This window comes from Pseudonaja textilis, chromosome 1, assembly GCF_049901715.1.
Source record: "Pseudonaja textilis isolate UNSWEBS1 chromosome 1, rPseTex1.2, whole genome shotgun sequence".
Classification (NCBI taxonomy): domain Eukaryota; kingdom Metazoa; phylum Chordata; class Lepidosauria; order Squamata; family Elapidae; genus Pseudonaja; species Pseudonaja textilis.
The window spans coordinates 236672770-236699973 of NC_141990.1; the positions used below are offsets into that span (position 1 = coordinate 236672770).

The window sequence follows — 27204 nt, forward strand, 5'->3', positions numbered from 1 at the left end:
CTCCCCCTCCCTCCCTCCCTCTCTCCCTCTCTCTGTCCCCCTCCTTCCCTCCTCTTTTACGAAGTCCTAGTTTTACTCATCTGGAAACCCAGCCCTTGCCGTACAACCCTCAGCTGAAATACACCCACCTAACAACTCCCTCCCAACTTCAAAATCAGTAACCCCAAACGAAACTACATTAATCAGCAAAGGTTTCTTTTCCTCTTTTCTTTTTATAACTCTGGTGAGCTAAGTATTTTGTTTTTCTTTATAGGCAAAAGACTACGGCTGGGAAGGTAGTATTTTAAAATAGACCTCTTGCAGAAAAAGCCTCTGGCAGAGAAAGGATCTTATACCGAAGGAGTTAATCAGAGGCAGAGCCCAATGCAGTAGTTCACACTCGATCCGTTACAATCATGACGGAATCTCAGAAAGACATTTCCACCCAGTTAAACAGTATCTGCTGATGCTGTAGGTTTAATTCGATGTTTCAGTCAATCATCCACAGACAAAGGACAACATGCAGAGTGAGAGAGCCTTTGAATCTACTCACTGTGCAGCAAGGCATGAGTGTGATGTTGTTCTCCAAGCAGTCCTTCCACACAGCTTTCAGCAGAGCAATGTGCTTTTCACTCCCATCTCAAGCAATCCAGCATTTGGGGAAAGGAGCTTGGGGGGGGAAAAAAAGTGATGCTTCAGCCAATTAAATCATCTAAAGCCGCCATCCACTCCACAGGAGACCATTCCTCTCTCGTGCCTTGGCTGCAGATGCAGGCATCAACCAATAAGGGAGACCAACATCTGAAAGTGCAGAAAGGAACCCTGGCATGCCGATTGCATGCAAGGCTCTCTGTGACTAACCAGCCTAGAGGAAACTCTTAGCTTCTGGGGGGGTGACAAGGGGAAGCATGGATTCACTCCCAGATAGTAGGCAGATCTGGGAGAGTTTAGAGGGACACAGAAACAAAGAAGATAGTTGGGTTTTCGCTCTGTACAGAGCCCCTCATTCTGTAATCGTATTTTATGCCCAAGGGAAAGTGATTCCTGTTGCCTGCTCCCTTTAGGTTTCCAATGGCAGGCAGTGAGTGGCTGTGTTCTTCTTTCATTCAGCTTATAAACTACTTTCTACCAGTTACCCTAAGCAGTGTGTGCTCTGTCCATCACAACAGTTAAAGCACCGCATGGCTCCCATTACACTGAGGAAACATTTCCCAGCATGGATAATCACAGTTGTTGCTGCTTTTCACTGCTCTTTCTTGAATACAACCCCATGAGCATCTCTTAAGTTAAGATAGTGGAGAGACTCACAAAGAATACTGCAGTTTGCCATTGCATTAAGCCAAGACTGAACACGCTTAGCACAATATGTGGATCCCGTTTGTGTCATGCTGTAGAATGTGCTTAACCGTGGAGTATGCATGCAAATGGTAGGCTGGGCCAGAGTAGCTTTACAGAATATATTGTCTTTTAACAGTCCTCAAACAGAAAGGAAGGCAAGGAAAAAAGGGGGGGGGGAATACAAGGAGATGGATAACTTTAAATAAATACCTCCCCCTTAATTTTTTAAAACATTGAATAATATGTGTTTTCATACAAAATGGCTCTAATCTCTGTCTCTTTCTTTTCTCCCCTAAATAATACCATGTCCTCTGTCCAGAGGTGGTATTCAGCAGGTTCTGACCAGTTCTGGAGAACCGGTAGCAGAAATTTTGAGTAGTTCAGAGAACCGGCAGATTCCCAATAAACCATTAATCATTACATCTTTTCAATTGGATTCCACAGCATATTTCCCCCCCTTTAATAAGAGTTATCAGTATCTATATTACCCTATTTTCTAAGTATTTTTAATTGCAGAAATATTTTTATTACCCCTTGTCACCCTGCAGAATCCCCTTTTTAATTCATCAACCATTATCTCTGGAAAAACAATTTCTTTTCAACATTTTACAATTTCCATAGTTCTTTATTTCATGCACCTGTTTCTTACTGCTTCTCCTCCCCCTCTTTTCCCCATATCTTTTCTCATTCCAGTTTATATCCCTCTCTTTCTTAATATCTTCCTTTCCCCTTTTCTGCTGAGTCTTTCTGCCTTTCCTGACTTCACAAGTATTCCTTCTTTTAATTGTAATTTTTTTTTTCCTTTCAACATTTTACTATTTCTGTATTTCTTTCATATGCCTGTTTCTTGCTGCTTCTCCTCCCTGTCTTTTCCCCTCCTTTTCCCCGAGCCTCCTCGCCGATGGACGGTAGATTGCAACTCTTTGTGGCTATCGTTTGTGCTCTTTCATCGGAGAGCCCCAATCATTTTGATTAGGGGCTGAAACTGCCTTGGAGGGGCAGCGGAGTAAGGGGAAGTAGCAAGCCTGATTGTGGGGAGCCGCATCTTCCCCCCCCCCGGGCTTGATTTTTTTTCCTCCCAAAGACGACTGCAGCGGTGGTCTAAAATGGCCATCCCAAAGAAGATGACTTAGCTGGATTAAGATTTGTGCAGGAAGGAAGAAAGAGGTGGATAACATCTGAACCGGGACAACTGGGCAATATAACTAAACAAAAGTACCCTGGTATTAAGGTAACATAGAATTTTTAAGAAAAGAAAAGTGAGCGGCGAAATTACAAAGGGACAGAGAAAAAAATATATATTTTTGACAGCTAAATGGGGCTTCGAACTGGGAAAGGAAGAAGCTGGAATTAAAGATTTAATAAAATTGGACTAAAATAATTTGGGAATAAACAAGTATAAAACTAAAGCTGGACTTAAGATTGTGAAAGAATAATAATAACAAAGTTTACAAATTGGGGACTGGACTGTGCTGGAATATTGAGGTTCGAAAAACCTTAAATAAAAAAATAGGGGAAAAAGGTGAAGACTTTGTATAATGGAGAGTGTCACCTTTTGATAAAAATTTGGTTCAAATAAAAGGGAAAGCATCCTGTTTTTGAATGAGCTGGTGTGGATATAACATTACAGAAACATTGAAACAAAGTAAGAATCTTAGAAAGTGAAAGCAGAACCAGAATAAAGGAAAAGCAAGGAAAGATTGTTTGTGGGACAGATTGACGTTTTTGGTATAAACCCTGGACTAGAATAACTGAGAACCTTAAAAAATTGAAAGAAGAAAGAAGGAAAGTAAAAGTGGTTTCTTTTTGTGGACTTTAACGATCATAAAATATAAGAATGATGATATCTCTTCGGGAATTAAAAATGGAACTTAAAAATATGAGAGAATTACTACAGGAAAGAGGTGAATCACTTTGCTCTGTGCTAGAAAAAATGGAAATGGCGATTGAAGAACAAGAAGAAAGATTTTCAGAGGAGGAGGAATCGACTCAAGGAGAAGACATTTTAAATAGACAATTAACCCAAAGAACGCTACAAAGAAATGGGGAAAGAAGGAAAAACTTGAGTTTTAAGAAGGCAATTAAAAGAGGGAATACCTGTGAAGTCAGGAAAGGCAGGAAGATTCAGCAGAAAAGGGGAAAGGAAGATATTAAGAAAGAGAGGGATATAAACTGGAATGACATCTCTTAGCTTCGTTGTTCTGTGCAGGGAAACAAAAGAGTTAGTTGAGAACAAATACCTTATCACAAATATCCCTTAGAGCAACGTTTGCCAACTGGTGGGCCGTGAGAAAATTTTGGTGGGCCGCAGAGAAATCTCACCCGCAGAGCACCCCCACAAAGCAATTAATCCAGGCTGCGCAGAAACACAAGGCTGCGCCGGCCACATGGCCTGTGGGAACCCTCCCCGCCCACTCACTCCTTACCTGATAAACTTGCCTGCTAAATTGCTATTTTTCCTTTTTCTGACCATCATCTGTTCTGCTGTGCTGGGAGATTTAGATGAGCTAGGAAGCAGGAAATGGTTGGATTTCTTGCTTTCTAGCTAGTCTTTAGATCTTTGGCTCAGCACAGCCAAACCTCCCTTAGGACTGAAGGTTTGCTTGCAAGCAAATTCAGTGCAGACTCACGGCAAGCAAATTTGAGAGACTAAGCTAGCCGATGGCAGATAGATAGATCACTGAATGATTCTCTGAGCAACTCAATCTGCCTGCTTTGCCTGATTTTGGGTAAAAGTTGCTCTTTTTTAAATAAAAAATTCAATATTTACATGCATGGTGTGGTGTGAGTTAATTTTGTGAGTTTGCTTGCTAGCAAATTTTATGAGTTTGCTTGCAAGCAAATTTTATGTGACAGACTGAGCTAGCCAATGGCTGATAGATAGATCTCTGTATGAATCTGTGGTTCTCTGAGCAACTCAATCTTCCTGCTTTGCCTGATTTTGGGTAAAAGTTGCTCTTTTTTAATAAAAAATTAAATATTTATATAAACATTTATAATATTTACATACAAGCCATGCCCAGCAAGTCACATGACCACCAAGCCACACCCACAAATTAGGCCACACCCAGAGAACTGGTTAGTGGTCCCTGGGATCTAAAAATATGAGTTTGGTGGTCCCTGAGGTCCAAAAGGTTGGCGACCCCTGTCTTAGAGGGTGGCAGCTGATACAGATAATAAGATACAGATTACCTGGATCCAATCCAGTTGGCTTTTGAACCTGATTTTTGCATCAAAAGCATTTTGGACACTGTGCTAGAAAGTTCTATGGCAAAGATTGCAAGAACACAGTTCTTTTCGTCCTCCTGAGTTTTTCTGTAACCCTTGGCCATATTCACTAAAATTATCCACTGAACAGATATATGAGTTGTTACAGGAAATGTTGTACTCTCGTGGTTCTAATTCTACCCCCAGGATGACTCTATATGTTCAATTAAATAGTATGGCTAGATAAGTGAATCAGACAAAGTAGTTTAGAAAAAAATTATCTGGATAACCGGGAACCCCAAGAATCAAGAACCAATATAAAGGGGATGAGAAGTTCTGAATGCCAGATAGACCAGGTTTTAGTAGTGTCAAGGGTGGATCTTGGAGAGAAATGGACATGGAAGAGAATAACCTCGAATTAAAGCAGAACAACTGCAGGAACAGAAAATACAAATGCTATTTATTTTATTTATTTTATTTCTTTATTTTTATTTGTCAATTGCTTACAAGGTAATTGGTATAAGTAAAAACATAGTTATGAATACATGGATACATATAAGAAAAATAAAAAAAATATAAAAGAAACAACAGGACAGGGACGGTAGGCACGTTGGTGCGCTTATGCACGCCCCCTACAGACCTCTTAGGGAAGGGGTGAGGTCAATAGTAGACAGTCTAAGGTTAAAGTTTTTGGGGTTTGGGGAAGAAACCATAGAGTCAGGTAGAGTATTCCAGAATTGACCACTCTGTTGCTGAAGTCGTATTTCCTGCAATCAAGTTTGGTGCGATTAACCTTGAGTTTGTATCTATTGTTTGCTCTAGTGTTGTTATGGCTGAAGCTGAAGTATTCATTGACAGGTAGGACATTGCAATGTATGATTTTATATACTATACTTAGATAGGACCGAAGGCGGCATAGTTCTAGATTTTCTAGGTCTAGAATTTCAAGTCTGGTAGCATAAGGTAACGAGTAGAGGAGTGAAGAACTCTTCTTGTGAAATATTTCTGGACTTTCTCAACTGTGTTAATATCAGATACGTAATGTGGGTTCCAGACTGATGAGCTGTATTCGAATATTGGTCTAGCAAATGTTTTGTATGCTCTAGTTATTAGTGTAATATTACCAGAGAAAAAGCTATGTAAGATTAGGTTAACAACTCTTAACACTTTTTTGGCTATGTAGTTACAGTGGGCTCTAGCACTTAGATTTATATCTCTTAGATCTAGCACTTAGAAAAAATATTTAAATAATTTTATCCATCCTGATCAAAATGGATTTCTGCCAGAGACAAATTAAAGACAATATGAGAGTAATCTTGGACACCTTGGAATACTACGAGGCACATCCTGAAAAACAAATGGCTCTGATATTTCTAGATGCACAGAAGGCATTTGATAATGTGAATTGACGATTCATGTTATTACTGTTAGAACAGATGGGTTTTGCTAGAAAATTTATTCAAGCAATAGAAGCTATATACTATAAGCAAATGGCAAAGGTAATGATAGAGGGAGAACTGACAGACTCTATTAATATAAGAAAAGGAACAAGACAAGGGTGCCCACTGTCACCTCTGTTGTTTGTGTTAACTTTGGAAGTGTTAAACAGAAATATTAGAGATGAAAAGAATATAAAAGGAATGAAAATCAAAAAGGAAGAATTTAAGCTGCAAGCATTTGTGGATGATCTGGTTTTCATCTTAGAAGACCCTTTAGAAACAGCATCAAAATTGATAGAAAAGATAGAGACATATGGAAAGGTGGCTGGTTTGAAAATAAATAAAGATAAGACAAAGATTTTGACAAAGAATATGCTATTAAGACAAAAGGAAGAACTGGCAGACCTATTGAAAATTCAGGTCACGAATAAGATCAAGTACTTGGGGATATATTTGACAGCAAGATGTAGTACATTAAAAGAGAATAATTATATTAAACTTAAACAGCAGATAGCGCTAGATTTGGCGAAATGGGAAAACTTACAACTGTCACTAATAGGGAGAATTTCAACAATCAAGATGAATATATTACCCAGAATTTTATATTTGTTTCAAACAATTCCAATTAGGCTTGGAAAAGACTACTTTGAAGATTTAAATAAAATTGTGTTGAAATATATATAGCAAGGTAAGAAAGCGAGAATAAAGTTAAAACTTTTGCAAGATGCTAGAATTAGAGGAGGATTTGGTTTGCCTAATTGGGAGTTGTACTACCAAGCTACAAATTTGATGTGGGTTAAGGAATGGATAACAGTTTGCGGGAGAGAAAGGAAGACTTCTGCTGCTTCCGCTATTTCCTTGCATGAAGCCAAGTCTCTTTCTCTCCCCCCCACCACCCCCGGAGAATGAAGCTGGAGATGGCATCCTACGATCCCAAATAAAGAATGATCAATCGGTAGGAAAACGGGGTGGGGAATTTTCCTGCAGACTTTTTTGGGGATTTTCCCAGGGTCTCTGACCCACGGGATTTAAAATTATGAGTTTGGTGATCCCTCAGGTCCAAAAGGTTGGTGACCCCTGCTCCAGATCATTTCAAAGCCTAAATCAAAAGGAAGTCCTTAACGAGAAAACCAGTGAAAAACTATGCCTATTCAAGCCACTTTAATTAGATTTCTAATACCAGCGGGTATCAGTAAACTGAGGCAGGAAAAAAATCAGGTTTGGTACCTGAGAAAAAGGGATGGTACGGCCCTACTGGCGTCACAATCGCATGAATGAATAAGTACTATAAAAAATTTTATGCCCCTTCGATCATTAGACTTTAAGCAGCTTGAAAGCAACAAATTGGCAATTAGATGTACTTTATTGCTTCATCATTATCGGGCTAGGCCTGCTTGAGACAAAAGTACTTTATTATCTTAGCCCATTCTGTTTAATCAAGATAGGGATAAATACCTGTGGTTATTTCAAACTGGGCTGCTATAAAACCAGCTAAATCATGTCTTTTTGCTCATGGTGAGTTGGCCTATGAAAATAGTCTGCAGTTAGTGAAATGGGACATTATTCAGGGTGCCCTCTTTTGAACGACCTAACCCAGGTTCCGCCAAGCCACTTGCCTCTTCGTATCATTTTTTGCAATCTATAACACACTCGCTGCAGTCAATTGCTACCATCACCCTGATATGCTGAGAATGAAGAGGAAATGATTAATTTGAAGAAAGCAGAGAAAGAAATGAGGAAACAACAGTATTCTCTTTAACAGATTTGACAGATAATCAGAGTTGGAAGGGACTTGTAGGTCATCTAGTCCAACCCCCCGCTCAAGCGGGACACCCTATACCATTTCTGACAAATGGCAGTCCAATCTCTTTTTGAAAGACTCAAGTGATGGTGCTCCCACAACTTCTGAGGGCAAGCTATTCCATTGGTTGATTGTTCTCACTGTCAGAAAGTTTCTCCTTATTTCCAGGTTAAATCTCTCCTTGTTCAGCTTCCATCCATTATTCCTTGTCTGGCCTACAGGTGCTTTAGAAAATAGCTTGACCCCTTCCTCTCTGTGGCAGCCCCTCAAATATTGGAAGACTGCTATTGGTCCTTTTCTTCCCTAGACTAGCCAAGCCCAGTTCCTGCAACCGTTCATTGTATGTTTTAGCCTCCAGTCCCCTAATCATCCTGGTTGCTCTTCTCTGTACTTTTTCTACAGTCTCAACATCTTTTTTATAATGTGGTGAACAAAACTGGATGCAGTACTCTAGGTGTGGTCTTACTAAGGCTTTATAGAGTGGTATTAGTACTTCCCTTGATCTTGACTGTATCCCTCTGTTAATACAATTTAGGATTGCATTAGCTTTTTTGGCTGCTGCTGCACACTGCTGGCTCATATTTAGCTGGTTGTCCACTAAGACTCCACGATCCCTCTCACAGTTACTGCTCTTGAGCCTGCTTTCACCCAGTCTATATGTGTACTTTTGGTTTTTCTTGCCTAAGTGTAGGACTTTACTTTTCTCTACATTGAATTTCATTTTATTAGATATGGCCCAGTGTTCTAGTCTGTCAAGATCCATCTGGATCTTGAGCCTATCTTCTTGGATGTTAGCTATTCCTGCCAGCTTAGTATCATCTGCAAATTTGGCAAGTTCCCCTTCTATTCCCTCATTTAAGTCGTTAATGAAGATATTGAAGAGTTCTGGGCCTAAGACGGAACCTTGTGGCACCCCACTGCTTACTTCCCTCCATGTAGACTTAGACCCATTAAGGACTACTCGTTGAATACGGTTTGCCAGCCAATTGCGAGTCCATCTAGTGGTGGTGCTATCTATTCCACTTTTTTTCTAGCTTACGAAGAAGTAGGTTGTGGTCTACTTTTTTGAATACAGCATATTATGTCCACAGTATTTTGCTGGTCTACTAATTTAGTCACTGTTGAAGAATGAAATAAGATTGGTTTGGCATGATCTGTTTTTAACAAACCCGTGGTGACTGATAGTTATTACTTTACTTGTTTCTAGATGTTGGCAGATCTGTTTTTTTATTATCTTTTCCAGTATCTTCCCGGGTAATGATGTTAGCTGATTGGTCTATAGTTTCCTGGGTCTGTTTTTTTTTCCCTTTTTTGAAGATGGGAACCACATCAGCTCTTTTCCAGTCCTCTGGTAGTTCCCCGGTGCTCCAGGATTTTTGAAAGATATGGTGCAGTGGTTCTGAGATGACTTCTGCCAGCTCCCTTAAAACTCTGGGATGTAATCCATCAGGCCCGTGATTTGTTTTCATCAAGATCAGACAGGTGTTCTCTTACTATTTTTTTTGCTTATTTTAACTTTTATTTCTGGTCTGTCTTTTACAGTTATGTTTTTGGTGGGTTGAGCTATAATTTCTTTTTGCGTAAAGAATGAGTTAAGCAATTCTGCTTTCTCTCTGTTGCCTGTTACTTCTTTGCCATCTTCTCTCTTTAGTGACCGACTGTTTCCTTGATTTTTTTTTCTTGTTATTTATATGTTGGAAGAAACTTTTTTTATTATCTTTGACTTTTGTTGCAAGTCTTGGTTCGTGCTGAGCCTTTGCTATCTTGACTTCATCTTTGCAGATTCTGGCTATCTGCTGATATTCTGCCTTAGTTCTATGTCCCTCTTTACATTTTTTTGTACTTGTCCTTTTTTTCTTTCAATTTGCCAGAGAGATCTTTGTGCAGCCATGCTGGTTTCTTCTTGGATTTCTTGTTTTTCTTTCTCAGTGGTATTGTGCCGGTCTGGGCTTCTATGATCATACATTTCAGAGTTTCCCAAGATTCTTGAGTTGTTTTCCCCTGTAGGATTTTCATCCATGGAATCTTTGCAACCACCCCTAACATCTTCATTCACTTCCTAGTTTCTACAACTATGTAGAAACTTCCTAGTTTCTACAACTATGTATGAAATTTAGACTTCATGGCTGAGAATGCTAAAGTACAATTGGTTTAAATTTCTTCCTCTGAGGTCTAAGAGCTGAAAATTTGGAAATCCAATGTTTTGTCCTTCCATTAACTTCTAAACTTAAAAAGGCTTCAGTGAAAGTTGAATAATTGCAAACACTAGTTATAGAAGGAAAAACAGAGTTGACCCCCTTTCCTTGTCTTGATTTTAGAGCTTTTTACAACACAGGTTTAGATTACTCTGCCCACTGTTCATTTCTGATCCTCGGGCCTTTCAAATTTTATTAAGAAATGCTTTGCCAGTGGGTTTATCAGCATAAATTGTAGGCACATTTTTCTACTATTGCTTTGCTATAAAAAGATACCATTTCTTTTAGTACAAAAAAGGCATACATTCTGGTCTTTCTGACCCAGCAGTTGTTTATGCATGGCTAGTAGCATGTGTGGCTACTAGACTTGGGTGGCAAATACCCAGACAACTACTAGATAGCAGTCAAGGCAGTTTTATGCATCTTTTCACTGCCCTCTAATGGTCATCTCAGATTTTGCAGCCTAGTTCAAAAGCCCTTTAGAGTGTTTTCTATGGTAACTTTGATTATCTCAAAACCCATGAAGGCTGCTCTACCAATAGCAATAGCACTGAGACTTATACACCACTTTATAGTATATTACAGTCCTCTCTAAGCAGTTTACAGTCAGCATATTGCCTCCAACAATCTGAGTCCTCATTTTACCCACCTCGGAAGGATGGAAGGCCGAGTCAACCTTGAGCCAGTGAGAACTGAACTGCCAAACTGCAGGCAGGCTGGCAGTCAGCAGAAGTAGCCTGCAATACTTCATTCTAACTACTGTGCCACCATGGCTGATCCAGTATCTGATTAGCATTTTGTTATCCTCAATAGTTTCTTTTCTCAGTTAAATTGTTTTGCAAAACTTTTTTTCCCTATGCATCAGTTTTCACCAAAAGGAATCTATTTATAATCTGTATAGGATCTCACCAACTTGCAAAGGAAAAGTTACATTAAGAGTGGACTGCTTCCTATTTAATGGCTTCACACAGGTAAATGATACAGTTTGTATACATAACAATGAGAAAGACAGAAGGACAAAAATTATTAAACCAAAGAAGGCAAGTAAAAAGCATTTGGACAAACACACCAAAAGCCACCCAAGACAAACTTTCTGTTATTGTAGAAATAGAATATACATTTCTATACAACAATCTGTATCCAAACTTTATAACACTGGAATATCCCCGAAACTTAAACTTGAACAAGGGAAGCAGTTTTGCTCACAGGCTTAATGCAATGGTGGGTTGTGTTGAAGAAAGCTGAGTGAAATCTACAATACTAAAATACAACATAGCAATATAATACACTCAAATATCATACCAGTTTTTAATGCTGCCAGCGCATTGATTAAAAGAATATAAGAATCCCCTTCCCTTTTACAAACCACGTCCTTCATTAAAAATGCCTTCATAATTTTAAGATCAGTGTACCAACAAAAGTAATTCAATGCAGAACCCTTCATTTTTCATTAATCGTATCCATTACAAACCACAGCAGCATAATAGAACAAAACCAGAGCCATATACATATACATAGATATGTCTACAGCAACATATGCATGAGTGTGTATGTATTTCACTGCATAAAAAATCTGCAGCTGAGAGTTTCAGTAGATCTTTGTATTTTTTTAGTCAAAAGACATAGAGCAAATATGATTATTCTAACTACAGGAGTTCTTCAGGCTTTTGAAAACTATTTGCACAAGAATATAAACCACAGAACAAACAGGAATGATAATGAACCTGAGTAAACTCTATTCAAATAGAGGAAATCATTCATTCAATAAATCAAATATTGCACTTTTAAATAAATCTTCATCACAGAAAAGAACACAAAATACAACCAGGACAGGAGGGGTACCCACCCCACCAATGCCACACACCGTTACAACAATTGTATGCAAACCACAGTTAAAGCTACATAGCTTTTCTCCTCCCCTAAGGATGCCACTTGTGGTCAGTCCTCAAGATCAACTGAAGTGACAGCTTTCAAGTGATAATCTTATAACTTAGATAAGCCGGTTCGCTCTGAAATGGGCCCTGAAAATGACCAATGTTGTTTTATTTTGCATGTGGTGAACCAATCATTACTATTCTTCTATAAGTATCTGGAAACCTGAGAACGCATGGAGGGTGTATGTGCGATCGACTTAATGGGAAATCACACATGAGTTTATTGCTACAGTATTCAGTTTGCAACACAATAACAAGTTTTAAAGTAGCTAGTTAGTTAGGTTTAATTTGGGCTCTGATTCAGAAAAAGGCAAATCCAATCCTTGGTTTGACTTTGAGATCTGAATATGAAACTTATTTATGCAAATTTCAATGTCTCCACTGAGTGCAACTGGAAACCAAGTTCTGTTTATGTCTTTTGCCTTTCTAAAGTAACTTCGTGAAAATTGAAAGAATGGTAGGGTGTTTTTTTGTTTTTTTTTTGCCTAGGTGCAGCAAGGGAAAGATGCAACTCAAATTTGGCCTCTTTGAGAAGTGTAGAAGCCTCTGAGGAGCGAACAATACTTTTCCTCTAATTGGAAACTTTTCAAATTCTCCTCTAAATCATCCAAAATGAAACCTGAGAGCAAATTTCAGATCATTTGCAAACGTGTCAGCAGATGAAATGGGAGAAGGCTGGCTATCTCCTCCCAGAGACTTCCTGCTTATACTCCCACTCGTTTCAGCAAGGGATGCTGAAAATTGGCCATTTTTTACTGAACGTAAGCCGTGTAATGGTGAAGAGATGGGAGCCAGGTGTAAAATCTGAATGTAGACTACCCCCCGCCGTGATAAACAATGGAAGCTTCTCAAATTTAAGACAAGTAGGTAAAAGAGGAGTTGTGCTAGGCATATTGAAAGACTACTTTTTAAAATAGAAAAAAAAAATGCTTGTTAAAAATCTTTTGGAAGATCTGAATAACACGCTATGATTGAGACACTTGAGTGATCATGGTAAGGCAGGAAGCCGTACCGATATTCTCAGGTCCCATAAGCTCCACCTTTGATATTCCTGCTTCTGCATGGAAAAGTACTACAGTAATCCTCGACTTATGACCATAATTGAGCCAAAAATTACAGCCCTAAGTTGTTGCAGTCATTAAGCAGGTCATCACTTGATTGGACATAATTTTATAACTTTTTGGCAGCAGTTAAGTGAATGCCATGATTGTTAAGAAAATCCATTTTACCCAATGTGTGTAGGGGAAGGAGTGAAAAAACCTGGAGGCAGAGTCAAAAGGGTCTCTACATAGCCACAAATGAACTAAATACAGCCCCTCTTGAATTTCCTTTCCCTCTACCTAACACCAAGAGAGTGTTAACCATTAGTTGAGTAGCTTCCAATGCATATAGGTGATTAGTAATCAGTTTACCTGCAACTTTATTTGTGGCCTTGATCTTTTCTGCCTTCCTTTTGGAAAGTCTATGGTAACTGTGAATAGTCACTAAGCAACCGGGCATAAATTTGTAACCATTTGTAGTTTAAGGACCATGCAAAATGACGAGAGCACTGAAAAAAAGTGACTGTCCTTGCACTTATGACCACTGCAATGCCCCTATGGTCATGATTAAAATTTGGGCACTTGGCAACTAATATGTATTTATAATGGATATAGGCTTAGCCAATTGCAATTTGAAAACTTCCCAGGGACTTCTAATAAGCAAAACCAATAGGAGAACCGGGATTTGCTTAACAGCTATGGCAATCCATTTAACAACTGAGGCCAAAATGTCACAAAATCAGGCAAAATTCAATACTGCATCACTTAGCAAAAGAAGTTCTGGTTCAACTGTGGCCATTAAAGCACTGATTACTGGAGATATTACTTAAAACTTTTACCCTGAAGAACTATGAATTGAAAAAACTTGAAAAAACTTATTACATTGATTAGAAATTAAAGTTGCCAATCCACTCACACACCTTTTCCATCTTTGCATTATTAGTTGCATACCCCTAACAATTAAACCTGAGGTCATAAGTATCAATGGCTACTTGGACATCCCTTATTTTTTTACTTAGAAATTAGCATATTTTCACAAAGTAAAAGCTTGACTTCCTTTTGTTTCACAAACAACTGCCATTTCTCAATACCATTTTCTTTTGTGGTGTCCATACTATTGTCAAATGTGATCAGCTATTCACAAGTATTGCTAAGCATACAAATTATGACAATAGATGAAATTTCTAATCATTATACATATTCAAGTGAAAAGGTAATAAGGACACATAAGACTGAGGTCAAAGAAGAAAATGGTGCTCAGAAACAGAATAATCAGGATCTTCAAAGGGCATGGAAAGAGTACTTTCACCATTTTTTTTAGACAAGTGGGAAATATTTTCAATGCATGAAAATAAAATTGGATAAATTTTAATTTACCCCTATATGAAAACCTTGTCCTTCTTATAAAGTTAAAATATGATACGATAGTTATTGTGCTCACAAGATCAAGCAAATGAATTCTGCAACAAACCTTCCACAGAATAAAGTATCATAAAATGAATGGTTGCTACTTCCAGAAGGAAAGAATAAGCATAGGTATTCCAGATTTTAAAAATGGAAAATAATCATATTCAAATGTTAGACATCATCTGAGAATTTCAATACAAAAATATAGATCTCTGATTATTTTGTCTTTAGCAAAATAGAAAGGCACAATTACATAATAAAATATCCTATTTATAAAAGGTTTATGTGTTCCCATTTTAAATAAAATGAATTTGAGAAGTCACTTTGGAATTTAAATGTTAAAGTGACCAATATATCATTAACATTTCTGGAACACGAACAATAGAATCAGTATCCTAGGAAGTCTGAACATGAACATGTTAAAAAAATAATTTAAAAGTGTCTGTATTTTTCATTCTTATTATTCAGCCAACATTAATTTCACCAATAATATTTTGTTTTATCAATCCTCAATGCAAAAATTCTCTGCAAAATACAGTATAGATTTTTTTTTCTTTTAACACTATATTGAATCCACAGTTTCCTCTGACAATTTAACACGTGCATCTTCAAAACAGGTGCTGAAGTCTTTGTGTATATATAAAGTCATACAAAAGCAGTGCATATTCTTTCTGTCCTCTGCAAAAGGTCCAAATGGGAAGCAGATCATGCCTTCCTAGTTATACATGGTAGCCATTTGCCCTCCCAATGTATGGTGATGATGGTGTGAAATTCTCATAGATTGCCATGGCATCTGTGTTCTGATAGATGAGATCCATTTTCTTCTCTTTCTTAGATTTAATAATATCCATAACACAGTGGTTTAGGAAGACATATTGGTCCTAAGAGGGGGGAAGAAACAACGCAATTTTAAACATAGGTTTTAGAAGATGTATCCATCAGTTTAAAGAGAAAAATGTACATATCTAAAAACAATCATGACTAGGGTTGTACTCAGATTGTATATCTCCAAACATACTACAAACTCTACTTACCTCAAACATACTGCTACATACTCAGAAGCACTTTGGAGATTGAATCCAAAGCACTCTACAGACCTAATAATAATGACATACTGGTAGTCCTTGCTTAGTGATTGTTCCAAATTATGTCAGACCTGCCCAGAGTTACTTATGGCCCATTTTTGAAGTTTTGAAGTTCCAGTGGCTGCACACATGCCTCATCACGTGATTGCATGTTGGGGCGCTTGCAACCAGCTTGCATTTACAGCCATTTTCAGCCTGTCCTGCACAGTCACATGACCATGATTTTTGGCATTTTACGACCCAAAAAAGTTGTAAAATTGGGTGCTGTCATGTGGCGACCCACTTAATGACTGTTATGTCTTATAACCCTAATTCTCAGTTGTTACCCTTATACCGTAAGTCAAGGACTACCTGTGCCCAATTCTGGTTCTGCATGCTTAGAATAGCAGTCTGCCCGTACCTCTGTTTGTACCATTAAAGATCGATGCATTCGTAGGTCGTATACAGTGCCGTACACATCAACCGTGTTCTCCATCTCCATCTGTTGTATCAAACGGTCAATTGCAATGAAAGTTCCTGTCCTCCCAACACCAGCGCTGTTTAAAAAAAAAAAAAAAGGCAGAGGGTTGAATACCTTCATCTGACTCTTTCACTATGTTTTTCAAGCATTGCATTATCTAATCTAAAAATAGCACCGCCTAAATTTTCTCTCTTCTACATAAGGAAAAAAAAGAAAGGAAACTAATGCCCTGGTTTGTCCAGCCACCCTGTTTATCTGCTGTTTTTCCAGGGACCAGAGTACAATATACTGTAATTCTAAATATAATGTACTGTATGTAAACAGAAACATTGTCGTCATCGTCTTGTCCATGGGGGGAATCACTGGATTGCATGGAGATGGGAGATTGTTAGGAATCATATGGCTCCAGGCCAGGCTGGGAAATTGGGAAGAAAAAAACAAACTTATACTAGAAGGTGGCAGTGGCAATTCATTTCTGTATTATCATTAAGAAAACTTCATGATTATATCTGTGAAGACACCAGGAACTGACTTTGACTTGAAGGAGATTTTTTATCTAGCCAAGCCAGTATCTACATGTAGGTAGTCTTTGACTTACAACCATTTGTTTAGTAACCGTTCAAAGATACAATGGCACTGAAAAAAAAAAGATTTATGACTGTTTTTCACACTTGTCACACCCAACCATTGCAGTATCCCCACAGCCACATGATCAAAATTCAGACGGTTGACAACTGCTTCGTATTTACGACGGTAGCCTTATCCTGGGGTCACCTTTTGTAACTTTCTGACGAGTAAAGTCAACGGGGAAGCTAGATTCACTTAACAACCCATGTTAACTAATTTAACAATTGCAGCCGATTTATTTAACAACTGTGGCAAGGAAAGTCCTAAAATGGGGCAACATTTAATAGCGGTCTTGCTTAGCAATGGAAATTTTGGGCTCAATTGTAAGTCAAGGACTAGCTATAGAACACTGTTGGCAGCTAAAGTGGCTTTCCGTGTTTTAGAAAATGAAATATCTAACGCTTAGCCAGGTTCTCAGGGTTTCAAAAAGGATAAAAAGAAGAAAGCATCCCCTTGCCTCTCGGTATGATTGGGTTGGTATTTTGAAAATTGGGCTAGAATAACTTTTTATTTTGATTGCCTGCAGAATGAGATAATGTAATTTTGGGAAGGGCAATTTAGCAGAGAGCACATGAAAAAGGAAGTAAAAATTACACTCCCACAGCATAAGCTGGATGTGAATCGTAATCCTTCACTTCCCTACAGTTTTAATACTATATGGTTTAAAGCCAGGGTTGGTGGGATGGGGGAGAGCCTGACCTTAACTCTCCATTTGGTTTGTTTTGGACTCCCGAAAAATTCTGCCACTTGAGGAGGCTAACACTATTTCTCAGTGACTGAAGACATTCACGAGGGACAGTTTGTTTCATCTCCACACTAATGCAGTCTCTCTCTCTCTCTCTGATACATGCCTTGATGCACATGCTATCATACTTGGAAATAGCCACACAGCTCTCCTCTCAGTCCGTTCCAACCCATGGGGTCATCCCATGGCAGCAGGACTCTTTACCAGCCAACTGATCATAGCTCAAATTTGGTTTCTTTTAAACCAGAGGTGTCAAACTCAAGGCCTGGGGCCTGGATCCGGCCTACAGGGTGCTTAGATCTGGCCCATGGGGCTGCCCTGGAAACATCCCGCGGTGCCTCTGCCAATGAAAATGGAGCTCAGGAGGGAGGCACACAGCTCTCCTAAGCTATGTTTTTGCTGGCAGAGCGCTCAGGCCACCACAGGCACCTCCCCACATGAATGATGTCACGCTGGCCATGCTCACCCTGGCCACGCCCATTCTGCCCTCCGAGATCAAACACAATCCTGATGCAGCCTTCAATGAAATTGAGTTTGACACCCCTGTTTTAAACCAACTAGTTAAGATGCCATCAAGTCAAAAACCCGCAGTTGATATTTCATTAACGCACACCACCAATTACTTAAAAGTAAATACAAAACTTCCAAATGCCCCTTCTGGCCACGGAGAAGAGAAATGCAGAAATCCGAGGGTCAAATATAATGAATATAAAATAGCTTCTTTTGTTCAGACAAGATAAAAGCCAAAAGATTGTGTGTACCTTACGTACGGCGTACCTCGTGATATGTGTTAGACTGATAACATGCATTTTACAAGCGGGTGGGTTGAATTCCAACTGACACCCCGCAAATGGCACTGTCACTTCCTAGCTCAATGCCCGATTTTAAAAGCAGCTGTTTCCATGAATATCCTTGCAAGACAGCCACTCATTGTACCCAAGCACAACCACAGAAAATCATACTTAAATGCCGGTAAAGGTATTATATTTGTACCTGCAATGAACTAAGGTTGGAGAAGATTGTGGCTTCTGCTTCATGAATTCGTGCACCAAGTGCCTGAAGCTGATGAGGAGGTCTGTGGTTTCTGGAACCCCATGATCAGGCCAGGCAGTGAAGTGAAACTGACGCACAGGATGACTTTCCGGTGAATCACTCTTGTCAAAATACAGAAGAGAAGTTAGAACTCACAAAGGAATTATTTGCGCGGACGCCTCCTGGCAACTTGTTTTACTTAAACAAAAAAACAAAGAAAGCTTTGTTCATACAAGCTATTGAAGGGGGTGATCGTGACTCTTCTTTACTCTGAGTCCTGTGATGGCAAACCCAGGAAATGCACATTGGGAGACAAGAAAAGAGAGGCAGATCAAATCTACGTTTTCCCTCAACCAAATCTGCATTTTCCCTCAACCTACATTTTCCCTCAACCCTGCCCAGCTGTTTTGGAGCTCTATTTGCCAGAATTATCAGGCAGCATTGCTGAAAACAAAGCTCACTGGGAATTCTGGGAATAGTGTTTTGCATGATTGAGGGCACCAGGTTGGCAGAAATCAACGTAACTGGAAACAAAAACAGCAGGAATGAAATTCGATCCAAGGGTAGCTGGAGGAGAGTAGGAGAGACAAACTGGCAAAGATAAATACAGCAGAGGAAACCCCCGCTTATGTTTATGAGGTTACATAAGAACCAAAGCAAAGCTTTTCTTTGCTTTAAAAACCCTGCAAAAAATAAATGTGGGCACTGGTCACATTGGTTACTTTTTCATCTCTATTGTGTGAATGGTTGCTGTCTGAGACAATTGCCAAATGAAGACTAATTATATTCCCTTTGTATCGTTGCCCTGACCCTTTATGAGCGGAGGTTAGAATGCAGGCTAATTCTGCTGACTGACTGCTGCTGGCAGTTCGATTCTAACCAGCTCAAGATTGACTCAGCCTTCCAGTCTTCCGAGGTCGGTAAAATGAGGAGCCAGATTATTGGGAGCAATATGCTGACTCTGTAAACCACTTAGAGTGGGCTGTAAAGTACTGTGAAGCGGTATATAAGTCTAAGTGCTATTGTCATTGCTATGTATTCTTAATAAAAAATGGTATGTTTTTTTTCCTAGTTCCAAACTTCAGGGCTTTAAAACGTATTTTTTCTACCCAAATTCCTTGAGATTAGGCAAAATAAGTACTGACCCAAAGTACGTAAGTAGGTAAGCAAGTAGATAAATAGTAAATTTAGCTCTGGGAATACACTACACATTGTTAAAACACTGCCCCAATCCCAAGCTTGATGCAACTATGAAAAATTCCTTCTATCAGGTCCGGTTTTATAAGATTTATTTTATCATAACTGATAAAGAGGGAGGGTATGGCAGGGCTACTTCTATTCAGCATCTACATAAAACTACTTGCTGATCACCATTATCATTGTGTAAAGTTTCATTGTTCTCTTGAGGGCACTCAATTGAACATCTTAATCCCTGGCTACTTGGTAGCCGAACAGCAAATGGCAGCAATCAAGCTGGAAAGGGCAAGTGTGTAAGTGATCTTGTTCTAAATCAGGTTGCAGTGGAGGTGCCACCTGCGGCTAGTCACGCTCTCCCTGTGCTTCTGTGATGCCCACAAGCTTGATCCTGCACCCCACAACCACAGGCCTGATCTGACCAGAAAGAAGTGGAATTACCATAAAATAATATCACCCACTGCTGACTCTTCTAAGAAGCCCAGAAAGATATTGTGCCTCACAATACTGAAGCCTGCCCAGCTATCTAGTAAGACAAGAATGGTTATGATTCCACATTCCATGCTTTGCCATACGTCATCCATGCAGTTTCTGTTGTACCATGGGTCCAAACTCTGATTGCCAAAAACCCAGATAATTTCCTTCTATCAATAGAAAGCTCTGTAATATATGATCATAACTCACTTGCTGTATGGAGAAATCTCTTATTGTCCACTCGGGTAAGAAAATTTCTGAAGTCATGGCCACCATTAAGTCTCCATAATTCTTGGATTGCTTGTTTGGCCAATACTCTTCACATTTTGTCTAAAAATATAAATGATCCATAGGTTATACTGTAAAATAATTTTATTGTCAAATCCTTTCTTGGATTGAAGATATCACAGCTGTAAGATACTACAATAAATCAGCTTCCCATAACATTGTACTAGACAGACAATACGTAACAACAATTCTTTCAGAATTCTTAGTCAACAGAGAAGAAACTATGAGAATTAGGTTTGCTCTTTCTTTTTTCTTATGTTTCATATATGTTTAATCATGTTCAATTTTTGAAGACTGCCTGGATAAATCCCTGCAGTTTTCTTGGCAAGATATTTAGAAGTGGTTTGTCCTTGATTGCTTCCTACTTGCTGAGAGAAAGTGACAAGTCCAACATCACTCAGTTGATTTTGTGTCTAAGTTGGGATTAGAATTCACAGTCTCCCATTACTAGGCTGATGTCTTAACCACTGCACCAATCTGGGTCTCGTTTTTCTTCTACCTTGAAGACTAACATGATTCCAATCACAATCTAGGGAACAGTTACAAGAAACCTTCTTATTCGTGCCATAGAACACTATTTTAATTATCTGCTGCTCTGACTATAAACATGGCATGGCGGAGGATCAGCTTCTCTTTAGTAGCGGCATTATCTCTAAGAACATAAACTTGACCTCATGTCTCATTGTTCTACCTTTCCTCTAAACTCAATTTGGAATATTTTACTATGAAGATGATCTGTATGTTGGCTTTTCCTTGCATAGTTACCACAGAGTAACTCTTGCATAGAGCTACCCAGTAGTAAGATGGTCAGCCAATAAATTTAATAAATAAAAAGTAAATAAACACTCTCTCTGCCAGCAATATATATTGTTTTATTTATTGGCTATATTGATTTGTGTAAGGAGCAGGAAATAATAGTTTTAAATACATTCTAATGCCACTCATGTACATGGTAGATAAGACAGTTGTGGTTGTGATGTTTTGTAACTGGTCTTAGAAGTTTAAAAAAACTTACCCGGCCTTGTTCAACACATTTAGTCAACATAACAACGGTGTAAATTTTCTTCTCCCAGATCATGCGCCAGAAATCTTGCACAGTGTTAGGCAAAGGACCTTGTGCTGCAATAAATTCTTTCTTGGAGTTATATCCCTGTAATAAAAATATGGTCTCAGTATCATTTTTCAACAAACTCGCCACTCTAAATAATGTGTTTTAAACACACCAGGAAGACTTACAGGCATATAATTTGCATTAATGTAATCATCAGTTGGGTGATTTTGGATTGAAAGTTTAACACGCGAAATATCATCTACAAGGAGAGAAAAAAAGAGATGTTAGGTCTTGCTTTTAAAATGTAATTTAGGTAAATTCATTAAATAAATAAAATGCATTCATTGTGAAAGGTCATATGCAAAGTGAAAAAATATGGGGCAATAAGTAAGTTTAATTATGTATGGTCCTTGGTGCTATCTGAGTTGGGTGGGTTTCTTGCAGACATTTCATTACCAAACTAGGTAACCTCATCAGTAAACTGTAATTATTCAAGCCAAGTATTAAAACTTAGGGAAGTACTAATATATTAGCATTTCAGTCAAATTAATTATGCTTCAATCAATCATATCCCATTAATTTCATTAAAGAAAGGAGCTAAAGGAACATTCAATTTTCAAATGCAATTTTCAAAATGTTTTTTAAGAGACAACGGTCATTTTATAGCTTTTAATCTGGTACATAAGAATTTGATGCAGTTCAGTAGCATGATTTCTGAGAGAGAGCTTCTGAGCACTAAAAACCTATTTTCCACCTTGTTTTTTGAGTGATTTAGACACTTCCTGTATCATTTAATGGGAATTGGTTACATATGAGAATCCTCTTTTTCATTACCAACTTTGGCCCCTATTGATGATTGTCCATGTGCCAGTTGAGGTGGAAAATGAAAGATTATGATGATCTCTCTTCACACAGAATGGTACATCATTAGATTAGCTTATGAATTTGACATACTTTAGAAAAAAAGTTACTTAAATCCTTTTTCAATCAAGAGGATTGAAGGAAATTACAATTCTACAAATTAGGCTTCTAATGCCTGCCTGTACTATATTTAGGATTTGTTTAGAGTTCTTTTTCCTGATGTTCCAACATTTATGTGACAGGAAAAAGAAACCTATTGATTAACTCTAATCCCTCCACAATTTTTAAATGAAACATGACAGTCCAGAGTTCTACCATCCATATCAAATATTGTGCCAAGAACCAAGGAAAATATGGAGAATTTAAAATCAAAGTTCCATTTACAACTAAACAGAAAAGCAGAAAACATAGCAGGAACTGTTTTGGCCCAAATGGAAATTCTGATCATATTTTATAAAGTTACAGCTGAAATATTTTAGGCAATAATAAGAGTAAATACAGGAATAGAATGGGGAACTTACAAGGCAAAACATTGTTGTATCTATTTTTTCCTTTGTTATCTGACAAGTCAGCAGCAAATTTAGGCTGATTAGCACCAACTGGCCTGAGATCCTACAACAGAGAAAGATATAATTTATTACTGTTTTGTCTCAAAACATACGATGTTTTTTTAATATTTAGCATTGTTGTAACAGTGGATGTCAGGAAAGGTAATTATTATTTCTGCTTGTTAATTTGTTTTCACAATTGAGTTTTGGCTCCTTACTGAAATACCCTCTAATATATAAGAAGATTTATATATACAAGAATTCGCTTAATAATGGTAGTGACCATATATGCATGAAAAATATTTCCGTGTGAATAAGAATTGTTAAAAAGCGTACCTCATACTCTTCAGCAAACCCACAGTTTGAGTCAGCTTTTTGTTTCTTAAAATAAGATTCATAATTTTCAACTTTAAGTAATTTTGATCTGCAAAAGACAAAAACAGCAGCTACTGTTTAGTGTACAGTTTTGTTCAAACCACAAAAAAGTACTGAGTCATTTTGGGACTTAACTCCTTAATTATGCAAAAAAGTCCCTGTATTTGTCAAGTGTCATTGAGAAGTGGTGAAACATAACAAGGTATGAATGAGAGTGAATAGCAATTTAGAAATTCCAAAAGCCAAAAGTAAAGTAAAGCAAAGAAACACTTGACAAGTGAAGTGTTTAACATGTAAAGTAAAACAAAAAATTCACTCAAAAATTATATACATAGCTTGGAAACTAAACAGAAATCAGAATGTATACTTATTCTGAATGTTTAGTTTCCAAGCTATATATATAATTTTGGGTAGAAGGGTAGAATCAATAATTATATTCATTCAGGATGTACTTACTTTTTAGGTCTGGAAAGGAAAAAAGAAAGAAAAAGGAAAGTACACATTAGTTATTGTCCTTATTAACTGAGCAAAACAATTTTTATACATAATATTTGGGATTCAGCAAAGGTTGTAATGAATTCCCTAAAATAATTCCCTGTTGTGATATGAATGGTTCCAATTAAGTTTTGAAAACAATGTATTGGTTTAAAAATGTATCTTATATATGTTTAAGCTATGTTAATGCTGTTTCCAATTATTTTTTCCTTTTCCCCCTGCTTCTTATAGGTATTACTTCATTTGGAACAACTTTAACATTTTTATTATTAAGATGAAACTAAACATAATACCATTTACAGAATTAGCAACTGCATGGTTTCCTTAAAGATTAAATGGCTTATTAAAATTCTAGTGATCTTAATTGTTTGTAAAGCTTTGGAAATGCTATGGAATTTATGTATTTATTTAAATATATTGGCTGCTACCCAAATCCAGCAGATTGTTTATATGTCACCCTCTCCCACCCATTTTCAAACCAAGATAAGAAAAAAAGTTCAAACAGATTTCTGAATACTAGGCAAAGAAATTAAAAAAAAGTATTCAACTCACTCAATTTGACTAAATGGCACTTCATTATTTCTACCTTTCCTGTAAAAGTAGAGATTGAAAACAAATTAGTTGGGATTTCCATTCTTTAATATTTACATCAAACTAGTTGCATAGCTTTCCATCTAGTTAACGGGATTACATTACCATAAATTATGCTTTTCTGTAGGCAACAAATGCGTTTTCAGAAATTAGTAAAGGGTGGTATATTCAATTATCTGTGACAAGACAGTTCTGAGTAACTAGCAGTCCTGCCTTATCATTCCAGTATACTTAATATAAGTTTATCACCAGGAAAAAAAATCTGTGTAGCATCAGATCTAAAGCAAGAAAAAATAAAAAACAAACTGTCCATATTTTGAATTACAATTCCTATAATCCATTACTAGCTATGCTGACTGGATGTTTTGGCTGAAGATTTCTAGAAAAAAAACACACAAACAATGATCTATCTGGGAATGCTGGGAGATTTGGAGAATCTTGGTGGGCTCTGCAGTACAGATGCCCACGATTTATCATGGAATTCAAAATAGCTGCATTATGAAGTTGTTTTTATACCTTTTCTTTTTCCAGAAGATGAATCCAACAATTGCAACAATAACTAATAGAACCAAAATGCTTCCGACAACACCTCCTGTGATGACAGCTGAAAAAGAGAAAAGCGATATACAGTTTTCTTCATACTTTTATGCTCCTTTACACCCATCTAATGATTCAACTCCCTCCCTCTCCCTCTCTCTTCGTGTCTTTTTTATCTTCTAGCTTTTTATCATTCTTTTCAGATCTTCATTTTCACTCCTTGATGTATATTTTTAGATCCTTTATGCCTCTTTTTAATGATTGTATCCACCCACTTATGCTGCTCTGATTTTTTTTTGCTTTTATTGCCACAATTTATCCTTAATAAAGACAGCCAGCTAAACTGGATCAGCTTCAAAACTTCAAAGCTTAATTGATACAGAGCTTGCTGGCTGGGGAAATCTAGGATTTGAACTCCATACATCTTAAAGCTGCCAAGCTTCAGAAACCCTGATATAGAATGATGTACTACATCAAAGCAGAGTGAATTGTCAGTTCACACATCCTTTACATTTGTTACTGCTAACAATAGCAAGGCAGCCTGTTTCTGAATCTTGGCGCTAAGAACACTAAATGAAATTTATAGCGTATGACTTCTCATCTATGCTAGCACATGTAAGACTTCAGACTAGCATAGAACAAGTCCCCCGTATACATGCAGACTCCTTTAATACACCAGTATGGAGAATATACCAAGTTATTGGAGAATACACCAAGTCAAACTATCTGGATAGAAAAGTTTGGCTTCAGTAATTTACGATAGATTCAAATTAGGCTACTGCAACTTCATCTGCAGAGGAATGGAATCCGAGTCACCATGGGCGAATGGGCAGCAATATAAATTCAATAAATAAATACATAATAAATGTCTTAGAACAGTGGTCCCCAATCTTTCTGGCTTGGCAGACCAGCAAGATGGGGGGCAGGGGAGAGGGGGGATGGATGGTTCCATATCAGTGGTTGGTGCGCACACCTACATTTGCGTAAGCGGTGGTTGTGCATGCACGCTATTTAGGAATATACAATATTGATTTTCTCTTCAACTGTAGTTTTAATCTGAAGAGTCAAAGGTTTGGTCAAAATAGAGCTGGGTTTGCAACAAGAATTTGATCAATACCTGGATTCTGAGGTAAACCAACCAACGGTGAAAGATGAGAAAATGAGACATAACTCTTCTCTGCGTTGACAATGGTCTCATTCACAAATGTAATTCTAGTGAAAGCTGCAACACATGCCCTAATCAAAGGTAGGGAAGAAAGGAAATAGCTATTAGGCTGAGATACAATCAAGAGTTTTCAGAGATATGTAGATTACTCATTCATCATGTTTTATTCACATGTATTATAAAGATGCATTATAAAACATGAGAAAAATTACCTGTATGACCCAAGAGGATCTAATTTTCCATTAAAATAACCATATGTTGTAGATTCATCTCCTATTTCAACAACATAATCCTGATTTTTTGTAGAAGATGAACGTTTTTCTTCAGTTTTTATATATGCAACATAAGTACTTGTTTCCTTATTCCAGAAATCATTATATGTGTACTTTAAAACCTCATTTGAGACTGTACCTAATTAGAAAGAACAAGACCTTGTAAGCTAAAGTTACATTATAAGCAGCACTTCAGCAAAATACTATTAGACTGGTTTTAAAATGAAAACAACAACAACAGTGAGATGAATTTATATTATTTAGTTAGTTAGCTGCCTGGGAAGTTTGTTGATCAGTGTAACACATCTCACTTTTATAGATGCAATATTTTCTACTCCTGAACAAAAGTTTCAGTGCAAATTTCTAAAATTTCTAATTCACTTTTGGAAATAGTTTATATATAGTTTTAAGAGTAAATTAACAAAATGATGTTTTGTTCATTTGGTTTCTAGATTTTATTGGGGGGAAAAGGAAATATTTGGTTGCAGCTGAATGTTTCTCAAGCTGATTATGAGGTTGCAAACCAAAATAAAGGAGAAACATTTAACTCTGTACTAAATATGTTTTTTAAGAGACAACTGGACTTCATTTTTCTTTGAAGACATTTCGCTTGTGTAATTATTGTAATTGAATAAATGGATCCATACTGAACTTTTCTGAAGGTTTTGTAGGAAAGGACACAAAATACAGGGAACTAATTTCATAACATACTACTGTCAACCATCTTGAAACTAAAGGCATTTCCTAATATTAAATACTCACATTCAATAAATTAAGAAGTGATGGTGTACAGGACTGTATTTACAACACTCACAGCAGAGTTACTGCTTTGAAATGCATGGCCATATAAAATTGTATGTATGTATCGTTCATTATTGGAGGACAGACATTTATTTATGTATATATAAATCTCATATACATAAATTTCTGCCTCCTAATAATGAATGATAGGTAGAACATTACTGTGTAACACTCACCACAAAATACTCTTTTGCCAATAACCACCTAGAATTAATAAACTGCATCACATTGCACTACAGTGCATTTATCCCTCCAAAGTATAA

General features: G+C 37.5%; 2 protein-coding genes across 2 annotated transcripts in view; both read right to left on the reverse strand.

Annotated features, from left to right (window-relative positions):
- The window catches only part of OSBPL5 (oxysterol binding protein like 5), a 146475-nt gene extending 145638 nt beyond the window's left edge, over window positions 1–837 (reverse strand). The window contains exon 1 of the mRNA XM_087920276.1: window positions 533–837. Within this exon, the coding sequence (XP_087776402.1) occupies window positions 533–547 (15 nt within the window). The 5' untranslated portion in view covers window positions 548–837. The remainder of the gene's footprint in view (window positions 1–532) is intronic.
- A 10062-nt stretch (window positions 838–10899) lies between these two features.
- The window catches only part of PTPRJ (protein tyrosine phosphatase receptor type J), a 104465-nt gene continuing 88160 nt past the window's right edge, over window positions 10900–27204 (reverse strand). Inside the window, exons 13-24 of the mRNA XM_087920290.1 lie at window positions 26081–26279; window positions 25821–25939; window positions 24683–24770; window positions 24128–24166; window positions 23042–23129; window positions 22679–22769; window positions 21482–21555; window positions 21261–21395; window positions 20168–20287; window positions 18251–18411; window positions 15826–15961; window positions 10900–15221 (exon numbers count right to left, since the gene is read on the reverse strand). Coding sequence (XP_087776416.1) covers window positions 15060–15221; window positions 15826–15961; window positions 18251–18411; window positions 20168–20287; window positions 21261–21395; window positions 21482–21555; window positions 22679–22769; window positions 23042–23129; window positions 24128–24166; window positions 24683–24770; window positions 25821–25939; window positions 26081–26279 — 1412 coding nt within the window. The 3' untranslated portion in view covers window positions 10900–15059. The remainder of the gene's footprint in view (window positions 15222–15825; window positions 15962–18250; window positions 18412–20167; window positions 20288–21260; window positions 21396–21481; window positions 21556–22678; window positions 22770–23041; window positions 23130–24127; window positions 24167–24682; window positions 24771–25820; window positions 25940–26080; window positions 26280–27204) is intronic.